General features: G+C 49.2%; 1 protein-coding gene across 2 annotated transcripts in view; it reads left to right on the top strand.

Moving 5' to 3' along the window:
- Galnt10 (polypeptide N-acetylgalactosaminyltransferase 10) overlaps positions 1 to 25,447 on the top strand; it is a 134,572-nt gene that overhangs the window by 67,877 nt on the left and 41,248 nt on the right. For both annotated transcript variants that reach the window (XM_041664711.1, XM_041664712.1), the window contains exons 3-4: positions 2,365 to 2,503; positions 13,365 to 13,531. In XM_041664711.1, the coding sequence (XP_041520645.1) occupies positions 2,365 to 2,503; positions 13,365 to 13,531 (306 nt within the window). The remainder of the gene's footprint in view (positions 1 to 2,364; positions 2,504 to 13,364; positions 13,532 to 25,447) is intronic.

Raw genomic sequence — 25,447 nt, 5'->3', positions numbered from 1 at the left:
GTCCCCTGAATCTGACTGCAATAGAATTTTCCAAGTAGACCTGGCTTAGTAGATAAGGCGGCTCTTAATTTACCTCCCAACTTTAAATAGAAATCAAGGCATGTTTTATCATTGTGGCATCTTAAAAATAATTTGTTTATTATTTATTTGCAGCTGTACTAAGGACCCAACCCCAACCCAGCAGCTTGTAGGCGCTAGGCAAGCACTCAGCCACTAAGCTGCATCCTAGCCCTTGTTTATGGCAATTTTGATTTGCACAGAACATTTGCCTCGCTTAGATAGGAATCAGATTTCCTCAAGTTTATCTGGTGCTTTACATAAAAGGTTGACTTGTGTGGCTTCTAATTTGACTCCCCAGACACGCTGCTAGTATCAGAAGAGACGATTGTAGCTGATGGAGCCAGGTTTATCAGCTCAGAGAAGGGAAGGTGGACCTGCCTCTTGTCAGGGGGAACTCAGTGGGCAGGGAGTACAGGAGCTTGGTCTTTGGCCCTCACACCCAGTTCTGTAACCTTGTATGAGTTTCAGTATACCTGCAGAATGAGAATTCTCCAGTCCACTGTGCAGGGCTGTTGTAGGGACACTAGAAAAAAGATGGATGGCATACAGAACGGGGCCCTGGCTGCGTGAATGCTGGTACCCCTCCCCTTCTTCTCACTTCCCTCTGCACAATTTGGGGGGATGCTTAGGTGACATTAATCTTGATTGTTAAGAGCCGGGGAGGTGGATCTATAGTTAAGAGCATTTGCTGCTCTTCCCGAGGTACAAGTTTGGTTCCCATGTCTGGTAGCTTACAACTGCCAGTAACTCCAGTTCCAGGGGATCTGATGCCCTCTTCTGGCCTCCACAGGCACCTGCACACACACACACACACACACACACACACACACACAGAGTAAGATTTCTTTTTAGATTTATTTATTACGTTTTATATGTATGAGTGTTTTGCCTGTGTATGTATATGTATACTCCATGTGTGCCTGGTGCCCAAGGGGTTCAGAAGAGGGCATCAGATCCCCTAGAAGTGGGGTTGTGGATGTCTGAAAAGCACTCTATGTGTGCTGCCCCTGAACCCAGGTCCTCTGTGCTCTTAACTGCTGATCCATCTCTCCAGCCCCACATAATTAAAAAAAAAAGAAGAAGAAGAAGAAGAAAACTTTTTCTTTTAGATCTTGGTTGTCTATTTTTTTTTCCTTGAGAAATGCTTGGAAGATTCGTAGAACTCACCCTCCGTCTGTCTGTAGGGGCCTCTCCAGAGACAAACAGATCTTCGGGGCTCTGACCTGGTGGCTATTGGTCATAGGGAGGAAGACGTGAGAGCATGGGTTTAGGGGGAAACGCACCAAGATAAACTGTTCTTCAAGGGAAGAGATATACTACTGTCAAAGATAGTCCGGTGGGGTTCCAAAGAGAGAACCTTCAATCTCACGAAGCATGGCATCTATCCTTAAAAGTTTCCTTGCATAGTCTGGGAGCAGGCTTAGTTAATATATGATCTCATGGTAGCCCACAGATCCCAGCTTGTCTCTGGCATCCAGGTGGCAGAGGGAGGGAGAGGATTTGGCTCCTCATGAGAGCAGTGAGCCCACTTTCCAAAGAAACCCTGGGAAAAGAGAGGGACTCCCAGAAGGTGTGGCTGCTCTTGACTTCCAGAACAGCCCCAGAAGGGTTTGGGACCCAGTGATGAATGGTTGAATCCTCTGATGAAGCTGATGTGGGGACAGTTTGGAAGGAGACAGAAGTAGGAGGCGGGGTCTCTGTGAAGGAAGTAGAACATCGAGAGAGTGTCCTCCTGGCTGAGTCTCACCCTGGTCTCTTCCTGTACTCTCCCTCTCTCTGCTTCCTGCATCCCTGAACCTCTCCCATGCACTCCTGCTGCCACTGCGTTCTGCTTCACACCAGGTCCAAAAGCTCAAAGCCATGTGACCCCTCTGGGAAAAAATCCTTCCTTGGTTAAGTTGCTTTTCTCGGGTCCTTGGTCACAGTAAAGCAGAAGTCACTTATGCCCCATGACCAGGTATAAGATTTTTTTTTAAAAAAAATGTCAATGTCTTTATTTTATTTTATGTGTATTTGAGTGTTTTTCCGGCAAGTAAGTCTGTGTACCACATGTGTGCAGTGCCCAGGGAGGCCATAAGAGGACATCTGATCCCTGGAACTGGAGTTACAGGTGGCTGTGAGCCACCGCGTGAGTGCTGTGACTCAAATCGGAGTCCTCTGCAAGAGCAGCCGGTGCTCTTAACCACTGAGCCGTCTCTCCAGCCTCAGGCATAAGGCTTTATCGGCCGTCCAGTCCTCTCCCCAGTCTGAACCCCTGTAGATGTCAGATAAACCAGCAACACTGAATTTGCTCTCTGCCTCTAGGAAATGGAGAACAGGGGCGGCCTTACCCCATGACCGATGCCGAGAGAGTGGACCAGGCATACCGAGAAAATGGATTTAACATCTACGTCAGTGATAAAATCTCCCTGAATCGCTCTCTCCCCGATATCCGGCACCCAAAGTGAGTGTCCCACCTCTCATCTCCTGCTGCCTACGGATTTTGCCCATTGCCCTGGGTTGTGAACTTAGTTACGAGAAGTGTTGCTGGCCTCCTTCTGCAGAGGCTCCGATTATCCTTCTGCAGCTTGAAGCTGACGTGGCCAGGGATGGCATTGTCTGTCAGTCTGTTCCCTCTCTCCAGGGGTAGAAGCCAGCAATTATCAGTCTCTCGAACGGCGGCATCAGTTTGCCTAGAAATTTGTTATGCGTGCGTGCGTGCATGCATGCATGCGAGGGTGTGTGTGTGAGTGTGTGTGTGTGTATGTGTGTGTGTGTGTGTAAGAGAGGGAGAGAAGGGGAGGGAAGGAGAAAGGGAGGACACATGTGCCCCAACAAGCATGTGGAGGTCAGGGGACAGACTCTGGTGCAGGTCCTTATCTTCTGCTGTTTGCAGCAGGGCCTGTTTGTTGTTCCCTGTGTGTACAGCAGGCTAGCTGCTGCCAGCTCCTAGGGAATCCTCCTCTCCCCCTCCCACCTCACTGTCAGAGTGTGGGGATTACAGATGGTTCACTACTATGTCTGGCTTTATGTGGGCTCTAGCCCTTCACACCCAGGTCCCCAGGCTTGCTCAGCAAACACTGTGCCCCCTGAGCAATCTCTCCAGCCCAGTCATCCACTCAGATTAACTCTATCAAAGCACTGGAGGCCTACAACTGTCAGTGCCCCCAGAAGCCCTGTAGGTGACTCGGATGCAGCCGCAGGGTACAACAGGAAATCACACAGCTAGGAAGCCTCGCTTAGAAGACAGACTGTCCCCCAGGACTAGGCCCTTTGCACCAAGGTCTCTTACCCAGAGGGGACAGAAGGGGGACCTGGAGTGCTTGCCTGTGGGATTTACTGTCGGTTTCATGGTGTTCAGTAATGCCCTAGAATCTTCTATTAACATATAAGAGCATTTTCTGAGCCACACTGTGGTGTTGCTGGGTTCAAACTGGTGAGCTGACACAGAGTTACCAGTCCAAACCCTGTGCCCGACATCTGGAGCACTAATTGTCATGACTGTAGAAAACTTATACCACGTGCCCCAACCTTGCACCATCACGAACTCCTAGGAGGCAACACAATGGCTCATCTCTCACTGTTCTCCTGGTGTGGGCGTTCAACTATCCGTCCTCCTGCCTCAGCCTCCCGAATAGCTGGGATGACAGGCCTTTGCATCAGGCCCAGCTCATTTACCTCAAATTCTGCACCGACGGTGAGGAGACTAGATTACATGGGGGACGTTTTTATATGATTATTGAATAAGGAAGTCCTCAACTGAACAGTCCAAAGTTGGAAATAGTGTGTGCCTGATTGGCTTCTTTTCCTTTCCTTTCCTTTTTTTTTTTTTTAATTTTATGTGTGTGTATGTGAAGGTACATATGCCACAACATGCCTGTGGCGGTCAGAGGACAGCTTATAGGAGTCAGTTTTCCCCTTCCAACGTGTGGGTTCCTGGGACTGAACTCAGGCTTGGCAACAGTCACCTTTACCTGCTGAACCATCTCTGCAGGTTTTCGTTCTTATTTTGTGCATATAATTTTTTTTTCTTCCACGTTAGAAACGTTGCCCTGAAGTGTGCTCACAGTTTGGGAGGGAGTCCTTGCTCAGGAGGCCTCTGTCACCTCAGTTAGCAGCCTGTCTGCCCCACCAGCCTCCTGGTTGCTAATGTTGAGTACTTCCGACACCTGCTTTTCACAGCGTTCCTAAGTGTGGAAGCTGAGTTTCCGGCAGAGTCAGCAGATACCTTGAAGCCCTCCTCTGTCCCCAGGGAGGAGGCTCTCCCGCGGTTTGACAGTGGGAGCACCTGAGTAAATTAGAGCGCTTGAGCAGCCTAGTGCCTTCGCTTTCTTAAACAACTTCTCAGGCAGGAGCCGGGATTCCTCTTTGCCTTTTATCCCTTCAGATGAAGTTTCGGCAGCAGCACAGCAAGAGCGGGATGCAAGGGGCTGTTTGTTTGTCTCAGGGCACCTTTGCTCATGCCAGAAGCTGCTTTGGAGACACCCACCCCCGGAGAGCAGGGGCTAGGCAGTTTGGTCCCAACTGACTGCGTTGACGTTGACATTTGGGAGGTGACCAGCTGGCCTGCCCTCTACACCCCCTGCCCAGTGAGTGTAAGCACAGGCTGGCTGGTGGGCTGGCCCGCTTTCCCTGCTCCTTGGGGAACCCAGCCCAGCTGCTTGGCAACCGAACACAGAGGCTCTTCAGGACCCACGGGGCCGGGTGACACAAGGGAGCCTTGGCTGCAGAAGTGTCGGGTCTGTAGGCTCCTCTGGGATGCATCAGTTGCGTTTTCAGTTTCACAGTACAAAGCTAACCACGCTGGGGATGACAGCAGCCTGCAGCCACGACCTGCTGGCTTCATGGTGAACATGGAACGTCAGGAAGAAGTGAGTGGACGTGAATGGAATCATCGTCTACCACCTTCCCACCCCACACCCCTTTTGGCTTTTTCCTTTTGTGTCAACACGATAAGATTTATGATACGTGCTGCATTTCCTCAAAAGAACTTATGGATTATTGTAATAGGCCAGAGTCTCTGGAGTCTCTTTACAACTCCAGCAGGTTACAGAGTCCGAAGGAGAAGGAAGGTTGAGCTTGTTGCCTCCGGCAGACGTAGTACACACGCTAATACAATGAAATGGTCTGGGGAGATGGCTCAGTTGATAAAGGGCTTGCAGCACACAAGCGTGAAGACCTGAGTTCAAGTCCCCAACACCCACATAAAAGTCGGGTATGGAGGCACATGTGTGCCTCTCCTGCTAGTGGGGGGTGGGGCTTGGGCAGAGACTAGTGGATCCCTAGAGCACAGAGAGGGTTAGGCAGTCTGCAGGGTCTGCCAGTGGGTTCTCGCCCAGAATATGTCATAGAGGGGAAAGAATCACTCTGGAGAACTAGAGAAACCCCACTGATGACCGATAGCTGCCTCTTCCCACAGCTCAGACCAGGAAAACTCATAATTCACACTTGACGGGGAGGTGGGTGTAGTGTCTGGCAGCGCTTCTTTACCTTAGTGGGAACTCGTTAGCCCTCTGGACCAGTCTTGAAAATGACCATAAATTACAAACTGGAAAGATAAAAGTGTTTTCGGGTAACTTAATGTAATGCAAAGCTCAAGGGTGCAGACGTACAGATGGACACTCGACTGTGAACACGGACAGCCAGTCAGAATGTAGTAGGAGTGCAAAGTGGCAGGGAGGGTGGCCTGTGACGAGGAGGACAGTCGTCAGTCAGAACTACCTGCCTCTGATGAAGATGTGGCAATAGCAGGACACCACAGCTGTGTTCTGTTTATAAAGCGGAGTAGAGACAGAGGAGATATGGAACGACTCAAACTCTAGAAATACAGATTTTTTTTATTATATGAGGAGGGTTTTGTTTGTTTGTTTGTTTTGGGTTTTTTTTTGTACATATGTGTATACATCTGGTGTGTACATGGCTGGTACCCGCAGAATACAGAAGAGAACATCAAATCCCCTGGAACCGTAGTTACAGATGGTTGTGAGCTGCCAAATGGGTTTTGGGAACCGAAGCTGAGTCCTCTGGAAGAGCAGCAAGTGCTCTTAACCACTGAACCATCCCTCCAGCTCCCAAACTCCAGAAATAAAACCACTTGTGGCTGCAAGGAAAGATGCATAGGTTAATGATGGATTAGCTATTGTGCGCGTGGGGGGGTGGGGGTGGGTATTAGCGAACTTGAAGACACAGCAAAGCGCACAGCCCAAAATAACACATAAAGTTTTGAAAAATAAAATGGCTATGAAGTCTGGGATAATTGTGAGCCGTCTATTATGCATATAGTTGGGACCTGTGGCAAAGAGAAAGGAAGCAATGACTTGGCCCTCTCCAAATTGCGTGGTAACTGTAAAGCTACATTCAAGAAACCCATTGAGGAGACTGGGAAGATGGCTCAGTGGGTAGAGCACTTGCCACAGAAAGCATGAGGACTTGAGTTCGGATCCCGAGAGCTAAGACAAGACGTGATAAAATGTGTCTGTAATCTCAGTGTTCACACGGCAAGACGGAGACAGAGAGATGAGCTCAAGAGAGTCCCTGGAAGCTGTGTGCCCGTTAGCTTGGCATGGACAGCAGCCATGAGACCCTATCTCAAATAAGGTGGAAGGCAAGGGCGGACGCCCAGAGTTGTTCCCTGTCCTCCTCCTGTGCAGTGTGGCAGGCAGATGCTCACATCCGTGCACACAAATGCACACACACATGCATCTCATGAAGAATGAGTAATTGTCGGCAGCCGCAGATGGGAGCAGGGAACCAAGCTAGGAGTCTGACGGGAAATGAGAGTGACTTGTGTTAGCTGGGAGCAGCAGAGGAGCCAGAGCTGGTTCTCAGGATACCGTGAAGATGGAGACAGCAGGGTCTACTTAGGAGCTGCATGGAAGCGAGCGAAAGAACAGAGTCAAGCATAGTGTCAAGGCTCGTGCCTCAGAGTCGCCAAAAAGGGGATGAGTTCGGGAAGAGCAGGATTGCAGGGAGGCGTCCGAGCAAGGCACTGTTAAATATGTAGATGAGTGATATGTACAAGGTAGGTGAGTGCGTGGTGGCTTTGTGAAAAGGGGAAATGGGGTTTTTGAATTGCCGTGTTCAGATTGTGGTTTAGGTAACCTTCTATGAAGAGCAAAAGACAGAGATCCAGCAAGATTATAAGTCTAAACTGACCCAAGACTAGCTGGTGTCAGGTTACATGGATTGTTTGTTGGTTAGTTTTAACTGTCCACAGCCTAGAATTCTGAGAAACAGCCTCAATTGAGGAATTGTCTAGATCAAGTCAGCCTGTGAACATAGCTTTAGGGGGGTGGGGGTGCAGAGAGGTATTGATTATTAAATAATTGAGGCAGAAAGACCTGCCTATTGTGGGAGGTGCCATCCCCTGGTTTGGGGTTCTGAATGGTCAAAGAGTGGTCTGTTACCATTTAACAGAGAGCAAGCAGGCAGCACGAACGTTGGTTCTTTCTGCTCTTGACTACAGATGTGATGCAGTCAGCTGTTTGGAGTTCCTGCCTCAACTTCCCCCACCTCTGCCATTTCTCATAGAGTCCACACCCGCCATCCCTGGTGCCATCCAGAGAAGTTGCTTAGATCTTCCACAGACTAGTGACAGGCTTAGAAGCCACAGTACTGATTAGCAGACTCCATCCTTTCCATCCTGTAGTAAAGTGAGCCTGGCGGGCACCTTTCAAATGGAGTGCCCCAGAAGCGTGCAGGATGTGGAATTCTGGCTGCAGGCGGGCTGTGGGCATCCTGACGTGCGAGGTGATTACTGGGGCAGCAATGGGCTGGGAGGTCTGTGCACTGGGAAAGAAAGTACAGGTTCTTCTGCAGCGTCTCTACTTTCTCAGGAGACTCATATCAACTCTCTTCTGAAATTCAACAACTTTCTTCTGAACCATGGAGGGTTTTGTTTGTTTTGTTTTGTTTTGTTTTTTAAGATAGCCGCTATTGATCCATTGGACCCCAATATCAAGATTTAAAAGCCCGCAAGCCTTGAAGCAAAGTGGCAGCCAGTACAATTTCTCCGGGTGACTTTTTATTTCCTCTGGTTTGTTTAAAACCAGATTTCAGCGGGCTCAGCCTGTGGGTTGAAAAATTGTAGAGATTGATAGCTTGCAAGCAAAGCCTGTCAGCTAAAACTCAAACACGCGTGTATCACCCACAACACAGCTGCCTAAGAACCACCACAGCCACACCCGCCGAGGGATGATGTTTCTGTGAGTTTGGATTTTCTCATTGTTGTTCTGTTGTTCTTACAGAGGCATTTTTTGAATTTTCTAGAAATAGTTGATATGTTCATCTTTAATTTTTAAAAAGGCCCCCATTTCTTGTGTGCTTTTGATACTGAAAGAATGTAAAGAAAAAGAAAAGAGTGAAGGAAAGATGAAGACTCACCTGTCTTAGTCAGCGTTCCCTGTCAACCTGATGCAGCCTACAGTCACCCAAAAAGGGTTTCTCAATTAAACAACTGTCTTCAATCAGGTTGGCTTGCGGGCGTGTCTTGAAGGTGAATCGATGCAGTTGGTTCCAGCCCACTCTGGGCGGCACCGTTCGTCAGGCAGGTGGTTCTAGGCTATTTCAGAAAGCTAGTTCAGCATGAGCCCGGGAACAAGCCAGCGAGCAGCGTTCCTCCAAGATTCGTGTGCCAATTCCTGCCCAGACTGCACTCAGTGATGGGCAGTGACCTGGAAGTGTAAACTGAAATAAAGCCCTTTCTTCTTCTTCCCCTCAGTTGCTTTTGGTCATGGTGTTTATCAGGGCGATAAGATGAAAGTCGTGCCCCACCTCTCTCCCTCCCTCAAGAAGGCCTGGGGAAGCGCGGTGACGAGCTAAGCAGCTTAGTTTAGGGACAGAACAGGGTGCCCTCCTTGTGGCAAGTCCTCCTCTCCACATTAGGCATGGAGTGGAGGTGGGGCTGGCGGCCCTCCATCCCAACCCCCCCTCCCCCCGACACGCTCAGATCCAAGCTCTGCCCAGGCAAGGAGTGCAAGCTGTTTGATCTTTGCTCGTAGTATATATAGCCGTGTGTGGGGTTCGTGTTCCATTTGATTCTACAACAAGTGGCTGGACTGTTTTATTCTGCAAATAGCCTCTTTGATTTTATCATGTTCATGTTTGTCAGCCATAGCTGTGTGATAATCTTCAGGAATAGTCCATCCTCTCCTCCGTAGGTGTGCCATATGGGTACTTTCCAGTTCTTTGCTTCTGGAGACGCCATGGCGGAACGTTCTGGAACTTGTACCTCTGTCCAGCTTGTTTGTCTTCTCTCCTTTCGTGAATCATCAAGTGTCTTGGGGCAAAGTCCATTTCGTTCTGGCATCTGTCAGCCATCACTTAACCCTTGGCCATGACGTCATCTTAAGGGACACACAGTCCCATGGTCATTAGCAGAGGCAGGAGGATCATCATGAGTTTTAAACCAGCTTTAGGCTGGATAGCAACACCCTGTCTCCAAAAAAGAAAAGAAACAATTATTTATGACCTGAACAAAGAAGTTTCTAGAACATAGGTTCATACAGGTAAGGACCCCCACCCACCTCCAAAAAAAAAGAAAAGAAAAGAAAACCAGCACAGTCCAAGACCTGGTTGAGACTGCCTGCGTCTGAACTCTGGTGCAAGCAAGGCAGGAATGTAAATCTACAGACGCCTGATTGGGCTGAGGCCCACAACTAAGTGGCAATAAACCTCATTCCTCTGGCTGGGTCTTGAGCAGGTGCCTGTGACTGGCTCTCAGCAGAGCAGCCGTGAATGGGGAAGGGCTCCATAAGGGACTTAGCTTTGGCCCTCTGGTCCCATTCATCTTCGCACTTCTTGATTCCAGCCGGCTGTGTGCTGCTGAGGGTTTGGCTGCTTTCGTTTTGGTTTTGTGTTTGGTTTTGATGCTCGGTTTCTGTACAGCCAGTGCTGGCCTCGGCCTCCCAGCCCTCCCCTCACAGCTTCACTGCCGGGAGGACCACATTCATCTCTGAGTGCATTCAAGAGAAGGCTGTCTCTCATCACTGGACAGAAGAGAGAAGGGCTGCGGCTACCTGCTTAGGCAGGAGACGGAACATTGGTGTGTGCCCCGAGAGTGTGAGCCGAGCACTGGGCATGCAGTGCGTTCATTTCTCACTGCTCTGAGCTATGTACGCCTTGTGATCAGCTCTTTAAGTGGGTTCCCTGATATGATGGACGGTGACCTGGAATCGTGACCGAGATAAGCAAGCCCTCCTTCCTCTTAAAATACTTTTTGTCAAGATATGTTGTTATCATACCAGAAAGGAAACTCAGAAAGAGCCCCACAAGCACAGCCGGCCAGACTTGTTCCTCAGGTCCCAGTTTCGGTGGGTCCCTGAGGTGGTAGCACGTCAAAAGCTGGGAAAACAGGACTGTTCTGGGATGTAAGGACTTGAGAAACCCCCAGCCACGTGGTGGGTCCATTTGGGGACACATCATGAGGGCTTGGGGAGGGAGGTAATATCTAAGGAGACACTCTTGTGTAGTGCCCACATTCCCAGCCATGCTTTCTCACCCTTTCTCCCCCCAGGTGCCCTTCCTCACTTCTGGAGTGTGCCCCACTCCCTCATGTTGTCCCCCAGCATGCAGGTGCCAAGACACGACTGTGTCCCTTTCCTTTCAGGGCTTCAAGCCAGTGATGTCACCCGTGGACTGCCATGTCAGTGGGACTCTAAGTGGCTGCCTCCCCTTCCTCAGGGCCCAGGCCTTGCTTCAAGCAGGGAAGACATGCCCATCTAGTCTGCCAGGGTCACATCAGCGCTTAGATAGGAAAGCGGCCCACAGGTGTCAACCCATCATGGAGGTGTGGCTCCCCCCCTTCATCCCCATCTTTCCCTCTTGCACCTCTTCCTCTCCCCTCCTCCCTCCCCTAACGCATAGGTAGTATCACCTCCTTACACACGCCTCCCCCCAGTGCTTCTCCAGTCATCATCCCCACCGTTCTTCCCAGGATCCCAGAAACCTTTCCACAGGGGTGTTGTGAATTTGGATATTTACCACGGTGACCCTTGAACCCCAGTGTCATCAGAATCACACAGAAGATTTGTTAAAAACGAACTGCTGGGCTCTGGCCCTGAGACCATCGCTCTTGTGCAGGTGGTCTGGGCCGGGCCAGAACGTTAGCTTTCTAACAAGCTCTTAGGTCTAATGAGGCCGCTGGTCCGGGCTAAGATAACTCGTTCAGAATAGCTGCCTTCTTTGCTCCCGCTTCCTTCCCTCTTCCCATCCCACTTCTCTCCAGAAGCAAAGCAGAGATTATTACAAAGTAAATAGATTGGCTTACTTCTGTAAAATAAATCTTAAGCTGAGCAAATGGACTTAGATATTGTTCGCCTGAATTGGACTCACGCACTTCTTCAGAACCTAAAATGGACTGGGAAGACGGCTCCGTGGATGAGAGCACGTGCCGGGCCGTGCAGGTGTGAGGGCTTGAGTTTGAACCTCCAGCACCCTTGTAAAAAGATGGGTGTGGCTACAGCCGGTGACCCCAGCACAGGGGAGCTGGGGCTGAAGCTTGGGGAGGGTAGGGAATCCTAGGAGCTGTCCAGTCAGCCTTCCTCGCCAAAACAGACAGATTCGGGTTCAGTGAGGAACCTTGTCTCAACACACACACACACACACACACACACACACGCACACACGGACACACATACGTGGAAAGTCTGGCAAGCTGTAGCAAGGGGAACCTAAGGAAGTGTGTCATGTAGCGAGGTTTCCACAATGGAACAGTCAGTAAAAAATGAAGGTATGAAGTGTACACTACCAAGTTTCCTGGAAAGTACTTCAAGGCCAGCAATTTACACCTGCAGCTGTCCATACAAAAAAGTTGAAATAGTATGGTCATTAGCCAAAAGATCCCATGGCCTCCCGGAAGGAGGGGGAACTAGATGAGGAGACCCAATGAGAGGCAGGAATCTTTGAATTACCCCTTTTTAGAGTTGGCCTTGGAGCTGTATGCTTCACTCAATTCTAAACATAGCTAGATCTAAATTAAAGTGCAAGCCCTAAAGATAAGTAGATAAATATAGTAAGTGGACCCAGATGTTCTGTACACATGTGATTGCAGAATGAGGCATGAGGCAATCACTCAAGCAGCTTCAGAACAGAAATTTTGACTGAAACATATGCTATAGAAAAATATGTAAAACTATTGCTACCAGTATTGCTGGGATTGCTTTTCCTGACGGTAGCACATATTGTAGAGCAAGAAGCAAGTACATAGTTTTGTTAATGTTAGGAACCTAGGTAGGGTTTGTTTCGTTTGGGGTATACATGTGAGTGCCTATGTGTTTGTATGTGCACCACATGTATGCCTGGTACCTGAAAAGGCCAGAAAAGAGTGTTGGAACCCCTCTGGAGCTGGAGTTGCAAGGGATTGTGAGCGACCTGATGTGGGTATTGAGAATTAAACCCAGATCCTCTTGAAAGAACAGCAAATGCTTCTAACTTCTGAACCATCGCTCTAACCCCAATAATCTAGCATTTAGCAAACTAAATGCAATATAGAAAACCGAAAGCATAATAAGAAAACTATAGGTCAAAATTCCTAATGAGAATAGATGCAAAGCTCCTCAACAAAATATCCAGTAAACAAAATATTCAATATTACATAAGAATTATGTACTGTGGCCAGCTAGGCTATCCCAGAAATGCAAGGTTGGTTTAATATAGGACCACCAGTCAATGAGATAAACCATACTAATACAGCAAAAGACAAATGCCAGCAAATGCGGGGGGGGGGGGGGGGAGAAGCATTTGACAGATCCAAACTTAAGATGTTCCACAGACTCCACAGACTAAGAATATAAGGAACTTCTTGCTAAGTGGCCAGTGGAAAACTACACTACTCAGGGACGAAAGGCTACCCCCCCCCCCACCGCCAGAAGATCAGGAGCATGACAAGGTGTCTGCCCTTGCCACTTCTACCTAACATTGCTTTACAATCTCAAAGCAGGGCAGTCAGACAAGAAAATTAGTAAATAAATTAGTGGATGGCTTCTAGGTTGGAAATTTAGTAAAATTGTCTATTGATTAATGACATTGTCTCTCTCTCTCTCGTGTGTGTGTGTGTGTGTGTGTGTGTGTGTGTGTAAGCCTGACTTCATACAAAGGCAAGGGTCTTTTACACAAGTCCCACTCAGCTAGCAGTAGAACTAAGACACCATGGGACCAAGGACAATAGAGTCCTGCAGCAGCTAAGGTCATTCCATCTCTCTCCTACCCTAATGTCTGGAAAGGACATGGGACTCCCATTTAGCCGCATCTGCGTTCTTCCCGCAGTGTGGAAACTGAACGGTGACTCTGGATAACACCTGTCTCCTCTCTTCTGTGTCTCCCTCCAGCTGCAATGGCAAGCGCTACCTGGAGACACTCCCCAACACCAGCATCATCATCCCCTTTCACAACGAGGGCTGGTCCTCACTGCTCCGCACCGTTCACAGCGTGCTCAACCGCTCACCCCCAGAACTGGTGGCCGAGATCGTGTTGGTCGATGACTTCAGTGATCGAGGTAGGCGCTGCCCGCCCTGGCTCTGCTCCCTGAGCTCCATGCTCACGGGAGCGGGGTGCTACCCACAGAGGATTTCTCCGGCCGCGTGATCCATGATTCCCTATTTACTCGACAGCGACTACGCAGACCTTGCACCTCACACACGATCTCATTTCGCATTCACAACGTCCCAGCAAACAGATCCCGTTTTAATCCCTTTTTGTCTGTTTGGAAATGCAAACAGATGAGCAACAGCTGGCATAGCCATGGATCACCTGTCTACCTATTTACAGGACTGGTATATCTTGCATTTGGGTGCTGTCTAAGTTTGCTTTCCATCGCTGTGATAAACACCATTACCCAAAGCAACTTGGAGGAGGAAAGCATTTACTTTTATGGTCACAGTTCATCATTGAAGAAAGTCAGGTCAGGGATTAAGCCAGAACTGAAGCAGGAACCACAAAGGAACACTGCTTACTGGCTTGATTCCTAACTTCTGCTTAGCTCGCTTTCTTACAGAGCCCAGGCCCACCTGCTAGGGATAGCACCACCCACAGTGGCCAGACCCTCCTGTATCCATTAGCAATGAAGACAGTGCCCTGCAGACTGGCACACGGGCTAGTCTGATCAAACCATTCTTCAACTGAGGTTTCTTTTTGTCAGGTGACTCTAGGTTGTGTCAAGTTGGCAGTAAAAGCTAATCAGAACAGGGGCTGTTGCTTAAAAAAAAAAAAACCAGTTAACTCATTCAATGCTGCTTCCCCTTCCTCCTGGACACAACATGGCTGCTGAACCCGTGGAAGTTCTGGCCAAAAGATGCAGCCTCCTCCTGTCAAGCTTTATCTTCTTTTTCTAGAAGGTTCTTCAGAACCGTTTGGCCAGAACTCTGGAATCTGGTTCATCTATCTGTGTGGAAGGGTACCACCATGAGACTTTGTGTCTGTGGTAGAGGCGGAAGGTTGGAGTCATGGTAAGAGGTGTCAAGCCAGTCTGCCTGTGGCATTTACCACAGCGTGGCACAGGCACAGAGCTGTATCTCTGTGCCTCCAACCGTGTGACCTTATCCATATACAGAGACTGTGCATCTCATCTGGGGATGGAAGGACACGGAGGTGCTGTCTCAAATGCAGTTCAAGACGGACTGCCTTCCAGCTCGTGGCCTCCCACTTCTAGGGCATCCGTAAGGTCTGTGAACCTGTGACGGCAGTGGGAAGCCTTCCTGTCACGCAGCTCTTAGCAGCAAGCCTGAAATAGTTAGCCTCTGACCTTGCCCCTGACTTCTACTTTCTCTACGACCTTAGCCCAGGCTCCTGACCCCCTTTTGTGCTTCAGCTCCCTCAAGTGTGAAAAGGAATAGTTAAGACCAACTTCCTTTTGGGAGTCCTGACTGTTAAATGGGTTACTAGATACTAGACAGGTGCTTGGGGCCATGCCTCACCCAGGGAGAATAAAAATAAGGGTTCCCAAAAGGAAATCCATCTTAACTATTCCTTACAAGTTTGTCTCTCTGTCCCTGTGTCACTGTGACCACACACACTGGCTTCTGGGCTCTCCTGTCCGTCCCTGTGTCATTGTGACCACACACACTGGCTTCTGGGCTCTCCTGTCCATCCCTGTGTCATTGTGACCACACACACTGGCTTCTGGGCTCTCCTGTCTGTCCCTGTGTCACTGTGACCACACACACTGGCTTCCAGGCTCTCCTGTCCGTCCCTGTGTCATTGTGACCACACACACTGGCTTCTGGGCTCTCCTGTCCATCCCTGTGTCATTGTGACCACACACACTGGCTTCTGGGCTCTCCTGTCCATTCCTGTGTCACTGTGACCACACACACTGGCTTCTGGGCTCTCCTGTCCATTCCTGTGTCACTGTGACCACACACACTGGCTTCTGGTCTCTCCTGTCCGTCCCTGTGTCACTGTGACCACGCTCTATTCCAGGCTCTCTTCCCTTTAGCCTCTCTGACATCCTGAGCACTTTCCCTCCTTCTCAACAGAGAGGATTGCCAAGACTCTGGCACTTACGGAATCTCAATTAGTTTGTAATGAAGGAAATCTATAAACCTTCGGGGAATGTCTGGCAAAAACACAGGGTGCCAGAATCGATGTATTTATGGGACGTTCTGTGCATCTTTAAGAAAGCAAAAGCTAGGGTATGTGAATCAAGCACTATTTAAATGATGTCCTGGGAAAGAAGAGAATCGGGTGAGTGTGTTCAGATGCAATCTGAAGCATCGAGAGCTCCGGTGTGTGGGAAAGGATCGTCTCTGTCGCGGAAAATAGCTGCATTTTATTTTCAGAAAGTGACACTTCCACTGAGGCGGTGAGCCGTCTGCATTTTAAAAGTTTGCACAGCAGGAGCATTCAGCTGTGCACTTTCTCCTGGTTTTCTGTGATGACTTCAAGCCCGACCGTGAGTGATAGTGTGTGTATGTGTGTGCGCACACGCACGTGCAAACACGCTCACGCACATGAATAAAGCCATAGCTAGTCTCAGATATCATTTGTTTTAGTTTCGTTTCTGTTGCTGCCATAAAACATCTTGACAAAGGCATCTTGCAGGAAAAGTGTTTGAGTTCAGTTTCAGGCGACAGTCCATCACTGCAGAGAAGTCACGGTGGCAGGAGCTTGAGACATCTGGTCAGATCACATCCATGGTCAAGAGCAGAGAGAGGTGAATGTGTGTGTACCTGTTTGCTTGTTTGTGCTCAGCTTGATTTTTCCACTCTTAGACAGTTCATGATCCCCTGCTTAGGTAGCGGTGCCTCCCACAGTAGGCTAGGTCTTTTCATCAAGTAACTTAAGTAGGACAGCCCCTCATAGACATGTCCACAGGCCAAACCAGTGTAGGGAACCCCTCATTGAAGCCCTTTTCTCAAGTGATTTTCTGTTAATATCTTGTAGGCAATTTTTAAAAAATTATTATATTTTATTTGGTTTGTGTGTGTGTGTAAGCATAGGCATGAGTTTGAGCACAGGGCAACTTGCGGAAGTCACTTATCTCCTTCCACCATGTAGGTGCCAGGGATGCGGTCATCAGGCTTTTATTGAGCACATTTATACACCAAGTCATCTCGCCACCCAGAGTAAAGCTAACCTTCACCTCATTCCTCAGGAGCCATCTGCCCTGTGTGTTGTTGCTGTTTGTTTGCTTGCTTTTTTTTTTTAAGATTTATTTATTTATTTATTATGTATACAACATTCTGCCTCGATGTATGCCCGCAGGCCAGAGGAGGGCGCCAGATCTCAGTACAAATGGTTGTGAGCTCCCATGTGGTTGCTGGGAATTGAACTCAGGACCTCTGGAAGAGCAGCCAGTGCTCTTAACCTCTGAGCCATCTCTCCAGCCCCCTGTTTGCTTGCTTTTGAGACAGAGCCTTTAAATGCCCTGGTGCTTGCCATTCAGCTTCATTGGCTGTCCGGTGAGCTGCGGGATTCACCTGTCTCAGCGTCACCAGCTCTGAGGTTACAAGCATGTACTGCCATGCCCAACTTTCCACGTAGGCGAGAGAATCAGACCCAGCTCCTCTTGCTTCTGCAGCAAGCACTTGACTGACTGAACCAGTTCCCCAGATTCTGAAACCAAACTTGAAACGGATTCCGTGTTTCACTAAAAGTGTAGTGAGAGGGAAATGAAGCCGGGTGGAGCAGGACATCAGAGTTCCTTGCAGGAAGGTCCCCAGGGAAAGGGCATGGAAAGGGCTGTCCATCTGTCTGCCAGTGGCTGCTGGGCCACTCTGTCAGCTGAAAGCTGGTGGAAGTGATTTTGACCGAGGCTTGAGAATGAGATGGCATTTGCGGTGAAATTAAAAGTAAGAGCTTCCTTGCTATGTCACTTGATCTAGCTGAAACCTGCTGCGTGTCACCCAGGTTGAGCTCATTAAGTGGGGAGCAGACAGAGGGAAGTGGCCAGTGACACCAAGAGAGTCTGACTGTACCAGGGCTGTTATGAGCCACCGGTTTGGATGAGAGACGTCCCCCACAGGCTCATGTTTTTGAACACTGGCTCCCCAGTTGGTGGTGCCCTTTGGGGGAGGTAGAGCCTTGCTGGAAGAGGTGAGTCAGTGTTAGCCCTGAAGGTATATCCTAGCCCCACTTCCTGCCCACTCTCTGCTTCTGTGTCCCTACAGACTCCATGAGTCCCAGCCACATGCTCCCTGTGCTTTGGCCTCCACCATGCTATCCCGGCCATGATGGACTGGACTGCCTCAAACTGTGCCTGAGCTGGAATGCAGCTTTCCTTGCCTATGTGGGTTCATGGCGGATACTTGGCCTATGTGGTTTCGTGTCAGATACTTGGTCACAGCCGAGAAAAGTAGCTAGCTAATAAGAGTGATGTAAACACATTGTAGCTAGTTGACAGGAAGCCTCTCCAGCTAGCATTGGCCCAAAGGGAAAATTCATATATTCATATCACCCCCAGAGTGTAAGAAATCTACCCCTACCCCGACCCGGAGCACCACCTCCTAGAAAAAACACCAAAAATTCTTAGGTAAAACTTCAAAATATTCAGTCATTTCATTTGATCCTTATCTGTGTATCAAAAAGAGATGGTCTCCTTTTCTCATTTATCATCAACATTAGCTCAGATCCTTTAAATAATATTGTTTATACTTAGCTAAGGAAGGGCATTGGCCAAAGAATAGGTGTTATCTCCTGCCAGCACCAACACACATACACACGTGCATACACATGCACACATACAGACACACAAACCAGTACCAACATACACAGACATACACACACACACAGACAGGCACGTGCATGCATACACACACCCATAAACACACCAATACATACATGTGTTCATATGCGTGCATGAACACACCCAAGCATATGCACACATAGGTATGCACACACTAATACTGACACACATACATCAACACACATGCATCCGGATGCATGTGCACACAAACACACACCAGTGCCAATTCATACAGACATGCACACCAACACACACATGCATACATAAGCGTGCCCATACACACAGAAACACACACCAGCACCAACGCATAGTGACATGCACACTGACACTCATGCATGTGTACACAGGCATGTGCACATAAACACAGATGCACACACCTAGCAGCCTCCAGATGTGGTCATGGCACACAGAGACCACAAGAACTCTTCCTGCTTTTCTCAGACTCCAAGCCTGTCTTATCAGACATCCACCACTCCAGAGCCCTCGTTGACTTGATCTGAGTCCAGAAACACCTTTGAAGCTGTTACCATCTGCCTTAAAATGCTACTGGTTCTCATAGCTCCAGATAGGCACAGCGCCACAGCCCTGAAGATTAGGGAGGCCAAATCCTCACGTTTGTGTGTCTTTATTCCGAGAATTTCTGGAAGAAGAGAACAGAGTCCACTCTCTCCAGCCTTGGAAGCTTAATTTCTCTCTCTTTTCCTCTGCCTTCCTGCCTCAAACTAATAAATTTTATGAACATGTAATTTTTACATCGTTAAAAAGAACAAAGGATCAGGCCTGTGCTGAGGCCTCTTGTAGTGACATTCGTTCCTATAAAGTGTTAACAGATGTGTGCTGCTTAGTCTTGGGAAGCCTGCACACTGAATTTTTTCCAGAACGTTCTTTGATCCCACAGTGATTGTTAAAAATTAATTATATTCATTTGCTTCACTTCTTCAAGACACACACGTTATTTGCAAATGAGCAGGAGCTCTCTACGGCTAACCTCTTCCTGTCTCCTGTTGCTGCTCTGCTTCTAAGTCCACTCACAAGGGGATTTCCTGGGCACTGTGGATGGTCACAGTGAGGGGAACACAACAGGGGAGCGGGAGGCTCTGCTTTCTGCCAAGCCTGCTCAGACAAATCCCTTCCTGTACGCTGTCAGGATGCAGGCTGGAATGTTCTCCATCTGAACCGCTCTCCAGCCTTTCTTCATGAACTCCCAACCCAACGGTCACTTTGCTGGGCCTCACAATGACCAGCTCTGACCCTTCCCAGCCAACACACTGCAGCTGCCCTGGGACAGCCTTGTGACACAGAAGGGAGAGGGACGGACCTGTGAGCAGTCCTTCCTGAGAAGAGGCCATTGCAAGATGCCCTTTCTAGTGGCCACTAGCTCCGGTCCTGTTTCCTCTTAGGCTCAGGGAATAGGAAAGTGGAGGGCCGTGGATGGTAGCTCAGTGGTACAGCACTGGTCTAGCACTTAGTAGGCTGTGGCTTCAGTCTTCTGTCATGCAAACACCCCAAAAGGGGGAAGAAAGAAATAGAGGAGCAGGAAGCAGATTCAGGTTAGTGAGCCTGTTCTCCCTTACATGGCAGCCAGCCTGTTGTGAACCCAGTGTGCTTTAGGCCAGTGTACTCCATCCTGTCCCCATACCCAGAGCACATACCTTCTCTTCTTGTACAAGCCTAAGGGGAGTGGAGTTTCCATCACTCCCGCTTTCCCTTTTATGGTTGAGTGAGGACTGGGTGAGTTGATACTCCTGGCCAGCATTCAGGGAACGGCCATCATCAGGCTGTCAGTGTTACCGTGAGGCTGTGTTATTACTGTTAACCAGGCCATACTTGACTAGAATACTCCAATGAGGGGCTGGGAGTGTGGCTCAGTGGTAGAGCACCTGCCTAGAATCCACCCCCCCCCCCCCCCCCGCCACCAGGAGGGGCTGGGGTGTGGCTCAGTGGTAGAGCACCTGCCTAGAATCCCCCTCCATGTTCCATGAGGGGCTGGGAGTGTGGCTCAGTGGTAGAGCACCTGCCTAGAATCTGCCCCCCCCCCCACATGAGGGGCTGGTGCATCAGTGGTAGAGCCCTTACCTAGAAGTCGTCCAATGAGGGATTGGGAGAGTGAATCATTTGCCTAGAATTCTACAGGGAGGGACTAGGAGAGTATCTCAGTGGTAGAGGGCCTGCCCCAAATCCCCCAGTGAGGGACTGGGGGTGTGGCTCAGTACAGAGAGCCCCTGCCTAGAATCTCAGTGAGGGCCTGGGAGAGTGGCTCAGGGGGCCTTGCTTTAGCGTAAACAAGGTCTTTGGTTTCAGCCTCAGACATTCCAAATAAAGTGAAACTCTCCAGAACTTGTGGGAAATGCTGACCTGCAGGTGTGTCAAGGCCACTAAAGACACCTTGTAGCATATTTGGAGGGTGTGGTCTTAGAAAGTGTGGCAGATCACCCACCATGCTTCCCTTGAAGTGGGGAGACCAGCCTGCAGGCTCATCAGACCTTGTTTTCCCGGGGAAGTCGTCTTGTAAATCATCACTTCCCCACCGCAGGCCAGGATTTATGGTCCCACATGTCATTCCAACCACCGTTCATTAATCCTGAGGTCTCACTTAAATTATTAAACTGTCCGGTTCCGGCTGCGAGGGTTCTAATTATATCCTCAAGAGGCTATCATTACCCAGATCATCTGCCACACTTAGCAGACACTGCTCTGTCCCAGCCCCGTGCCACCATCCTCCCTCCCCCAAATCAGGGCTCACCTGTGTCAAGGGGGTCAGGAGGCTGAGCGGAGAAGCTCTCAAAGATTGTCCTGCAGGAAATGTGTGTGTAGTGTAGATTCCTAGGCCACACCCCTCTCCACACTGGGTGGAGCCAGGGAGCTGCCTCAGAACCACCTTTTCTGGGGATGTTGATGGGAGTGGGATGGGGGTGGGGGGAATCCTGGCACACAGAGCTAAGAAATTCAGCCTTAGATGTCAGGGCTGCTCAGACCCCTTGAAGAATAGCTGATGGGAAAAACAAAACAGGCATGAGGCCTGTCTTAGTCACTGTCTGGTTGCTGTGAAGAGACACTATGACCGTGGCAGCTCTTACAAAGGAAAGCATTTCATTGGAGACCTGCTTAGACTTTCAGAGGTTTAGTCCATTATCATGACAGGGACCATGGTGGCACATGGTGCTGGAGCAGCAGCTGAGAGCTACGTCCGAGAAATAACCTGGTATGGGCTTTCGTAACCTCAAGCCCAGTAACATACTTCTCCCAACAAGGCCACACTTCCTAATCCTTCTCAAGTAGGGCCACTCCCTGATGACTACGTATTCACATATAGAAGTCTGTGGAGGCCATTCCTATTCAAGCCACCACAAGAACAGTCTTTTTTTTTTTCTGTCAACAAGGTCACTCGTAACTCACGCTGGCCTCAAACTTGCTATGTAGCCAAAGTTGGCCATTTAGTACCCAGTCCTCCTGTCTCCACCTTCCAACTGCTTAGATTATAGGTGCACGCCTGCCACTGGGCCAAGGTTGTGAAGTGCTAGGAACAGAACTCAGGGGCTCATGCATGCTAGGCAAGCATTCTTCCAGTGCCTGCTCCTTTTTCAGAAAGGAAAGGGGACCCCAGAAAGGGGACAACCTTTGTGCAGAGCTCCGCAGCAGAGGCTCGGCCCGGCTCACTGGCCTGCCGTTGCCATGAGATGGGATAATAGATGGCAGAGCACTTTGGAATCATTCAGCACTCTATAAATATGAGGTGATGCTATTACTTTCCTGCCGGAGCAGCCTATGACAGGAATGGCTTGCTACTTTCTCTCTAAATTACCGTAATCACCTATGTGAGGCCTCCACCAAGCCCATAACTCTAAACTCACGGGGCACAGAATAAATCGCTCCTGAATGAACAATAAAAAAAAAAAAATTATGGGAGAACGTGCTTGGGGCCCGGCCTGATCCTCAGGCAGACTGCCCCGCCTTTTCTGTTGCCCTGCCCTTTCTACTTGGGGGTGGATTGCATCTTCCCTGACTTGAGGCAGCAGGCTTAAAGGGTCTCTGGCCTTTCTTGAGATACACGCTACCTACACCTGAGCCTTTGCATCTCCGGAATCCCTTACCCTCACCAGCTTGCCTCGGCTCGTCCTCACAGCTTTGGCTAGGGGAAAAGCTCAAATCAGGACAGTTCTTTGCTCTCAGTACACTCTCTTATGCATTACCCACATGCAAAGCCTGTCTTCAAATCTGGAGGAAATCAAGTCTCTCCCCACCCCCCAGGGAGCTTCGTGTTCTGAGGCCACCTGGCTTCTCCACTACTTCCAGAAATCTGTCCCGAAGCTTCACAGCCTCTGCATTTAGGGACCTGCCTTACCCCACAGAGCCAGTTAATGACAAGTCTTGTTCCACGTTCAAGGAGCACCAGTAACTGGCAGCCAGAGCCACACTGATTCCAGGCCCTCAAGAAGGTGGGCATATGATCAGGTCCCCACAGGCTGTTAGCACGAGATCCTCCATCCCCCCTTGAGAGGCAAAGCAACAGGGTCTTTACTGTTCTCCCATACTGACAACATGAGCCCCATGTGAGCATAACTGTCTCCACTCCCCACCCCCACCTTCAGAGGTGAAATTGACCACAACAAACAAACACTTTCTTAAGTGGGCCAGCATGGGTGTGTGTGACCGATAACCTCTATCACCAACTTGTTTGGATTAACAAACGTCAAGGAAGAGGCCTTGTGGCACAGCCTGGCAGGTCTCTGTGAGTTTGAGGTTGGCCAGGTCTATGTAGTGAGTTCTGAGACAGCCATGGGTAGCAAGAGGACACCTGCTCTTTTAGAAAGGGAAAGAAACATTAAGGCAAAACTGTAGCAAACCTTCAGGCGTTTCCAGAAAGGATGAACCGAAGAGGGCAGACTTGGAATGCCCACCCTGAATGTGGGTGGCACCATGCCATGGCTAAGGTCTCCTGGCCCTGGTCACACAGTTGGGGATTTGGCTCAGGGGTAGACTGCTTGTCTGGCAAATGAAGGGTCAGGTTTAGGCTCTGAGAAAATATTTTTTAAAAGGATCGACTGCTGCTCTTGCAGAGGACCTGAATTCTGTCCCCGATACCCACATGGCATGTGCTGTAGTGCAGCCTTTGTGATTGTTAGTGGATGTTCAGTTGAGCCTGTGCTGAGTGGCACAGATCTGGCGGGAATGGAGATGCGGGCTTGGCCGAATTAAGGAAGGTATGCGCTGCCAAGTGCCTGTACGTTTTAATGCCAAGGAGATTTGATTCATTTGTGCTTTAAGAAACCTTTGATCGCTTGTGTATTACATCAAGCCTTGGCCATCAATTAGAAGAAACTTCACGGGATTCCTCTCTGGTCACAATTCCTTTGGTTTGAGTTCTGTTCGGACATCTGAAGGTGGCACTGAGATCCATGGTCCTCCCAGCAGGAAGCCTCCCAACACTCACTCCAGGACGGAAGGAAGTGGCCCAGGCTTAAGGAAGGACCAAAGATTGCATTCTTTCTTTTTTTTTTTTTTTTTTTTTTTTGGTTTTTCAAAACAAGGTTTCTCTGTGTAACAGCCCTGGCTGTCCTAGAACTCACTCTGTAGACCAGACTGGCCTCGAATTCACAGGGATCTGCCTGGCTCTGCCTCCCGAGTGCTGGGATTAGAGGCGTGCACCACACTGCCCAGCAAAGCCAGGCACAGGAGCTCCCCTTATTATTCGTGCCAGGAGCTCAGCTTTGGCCGGGAATATATCTTTTTTAAGATTTCGGTTTTGATATTTAATTTGGTGGGGAGCAGGCCGGGGATGAATTCACAGGTGTGTATTAGTCAGGAACAAAACTGGTAAAATGAGTATATCCTTTATATATAAAAATGAATATCTTCTGTAGTCTGGGTAACCCAACAGTAGCTATGCCCTAATAGAAAGTCCAAGATTCCAGTAGTTGTTCCGTTCATGAGGTTGGATGTCTCAGCAGTCCCAGCTGGTGCTGGAGGCCAGAGGATTCCTGGAGAGCTGTTAGCCCTCGGTCTGTGTTGGCATCCCAGAGAAGTGGGTTCTAACACCAGCAAAGGAATGCCTCGGCAACAGGGTAGATGAACTTACCATCCAGAGTGAGAACAAACAGGCAAAAAGCTAAAGCGTCCTTCTTCCGTCTCTTTTTTGTGGGGGCTGCCCCCAGAAGGTGTAGCCTGGATTTTGATGGGAACTTCCCACCTCAAATTATCCAATCATGAAGATCCTCACAGGGATGCCCAGATGCTTGGGTTTTGGTTGATTCCAGATGTGATCAGATTAACAACAAAGATAAACCAACCCAAAGCATTTGTGAGTGACCCAGTGTGGGTGCTGGGAACTGAACTCAGGTCCTCTGGAAGAGCAGCGAGAGTTCTTAACTCTTGTGCCCCTTCAGCTCCCAGGAATTTGTTTGTTCCTGAGTTTGTTTGTGTTTTGTGTTGTGTTTTTTTTTTTAAATGCTAGTTGTGATTTCCATCCCCAGGGCCAGTAGAGGCCAAAGTGTTCTGTTTTTATTTTGTTTTTTTGGGGTGGTGGTGGCCAGCAACAGTGAGTAAGCAGAGATCATACTAACATCCCCACCCCCCAAAACCTTGGGATACTAACTTACCCCACTCAGTCTAATCTGACAGAGTTTTACAGGCTCTGGGGGTCAGGAGAACTGTCTCTCCCAGGGTCCCGCTTTCCAAGGGGGATCTGCCAGAGCACTCTGCCAAGAAGGAATGGGCAGAGTTACAGGTCACTAAACCAATTTGTCCATGCCTTTCTCTGCTTCCAGTAGTCTCCCTGAGCCCCAATGCATGCCAGGCTTTAAGTAAGGCTTTAGAGATACCTAAGGAAGAAGAAGACAGGGCCGTGCCCCAAAGACCTGGGATTCTACAAAGCGCTACAAGAGTAGAATTGGAGACTTGAGTGGAGTCAGTGGGGCAGATACATTGTCAAGACATCAGAGAGGACACATTGGTCTTGTTTCTACTGCGTCCTTATAGGATTGACAGTGCAGGCTGGAGCGGTGTCTTGGTAAAGTGCTTGCTGCATACACTTAGAGGCCCGACTTTAATCTCTAGCATAAAGAGCTGGATATGGCAACACATGCCTGCAGTCTTAGTTAGCACTGAGGAGCAAAGAGAGACAAGAGGATCTGAGGACTCATTGGTCAGCCCGTCTCTGAATCAGTGAGAGATCCTATCTGAAAGCATAAAGTGGAGAAAGATACTTGGTGTTGACGTCCAGCTGCCACACAC

Source organism: Microtus oregoni, unplaced genomic scaffold (assembly GCF_018167655.1).
Source record: "Microtus oregoni isolate MIOR12 unplaced genomic scaffold, Mior012 000015F_ref0000493, whole genome shotgun sequence".
Taxonomy (NCBI): Eukaryota; Metazoa; Chordata; class Mammalia; order Rodentia; family Cricetidae; genus Microtus; species Microtus oregoni.
Note: the sequence above shows the minus strand (reverse complement) of the source record. Positions and strands in the feature narration are given on the sequence as shown.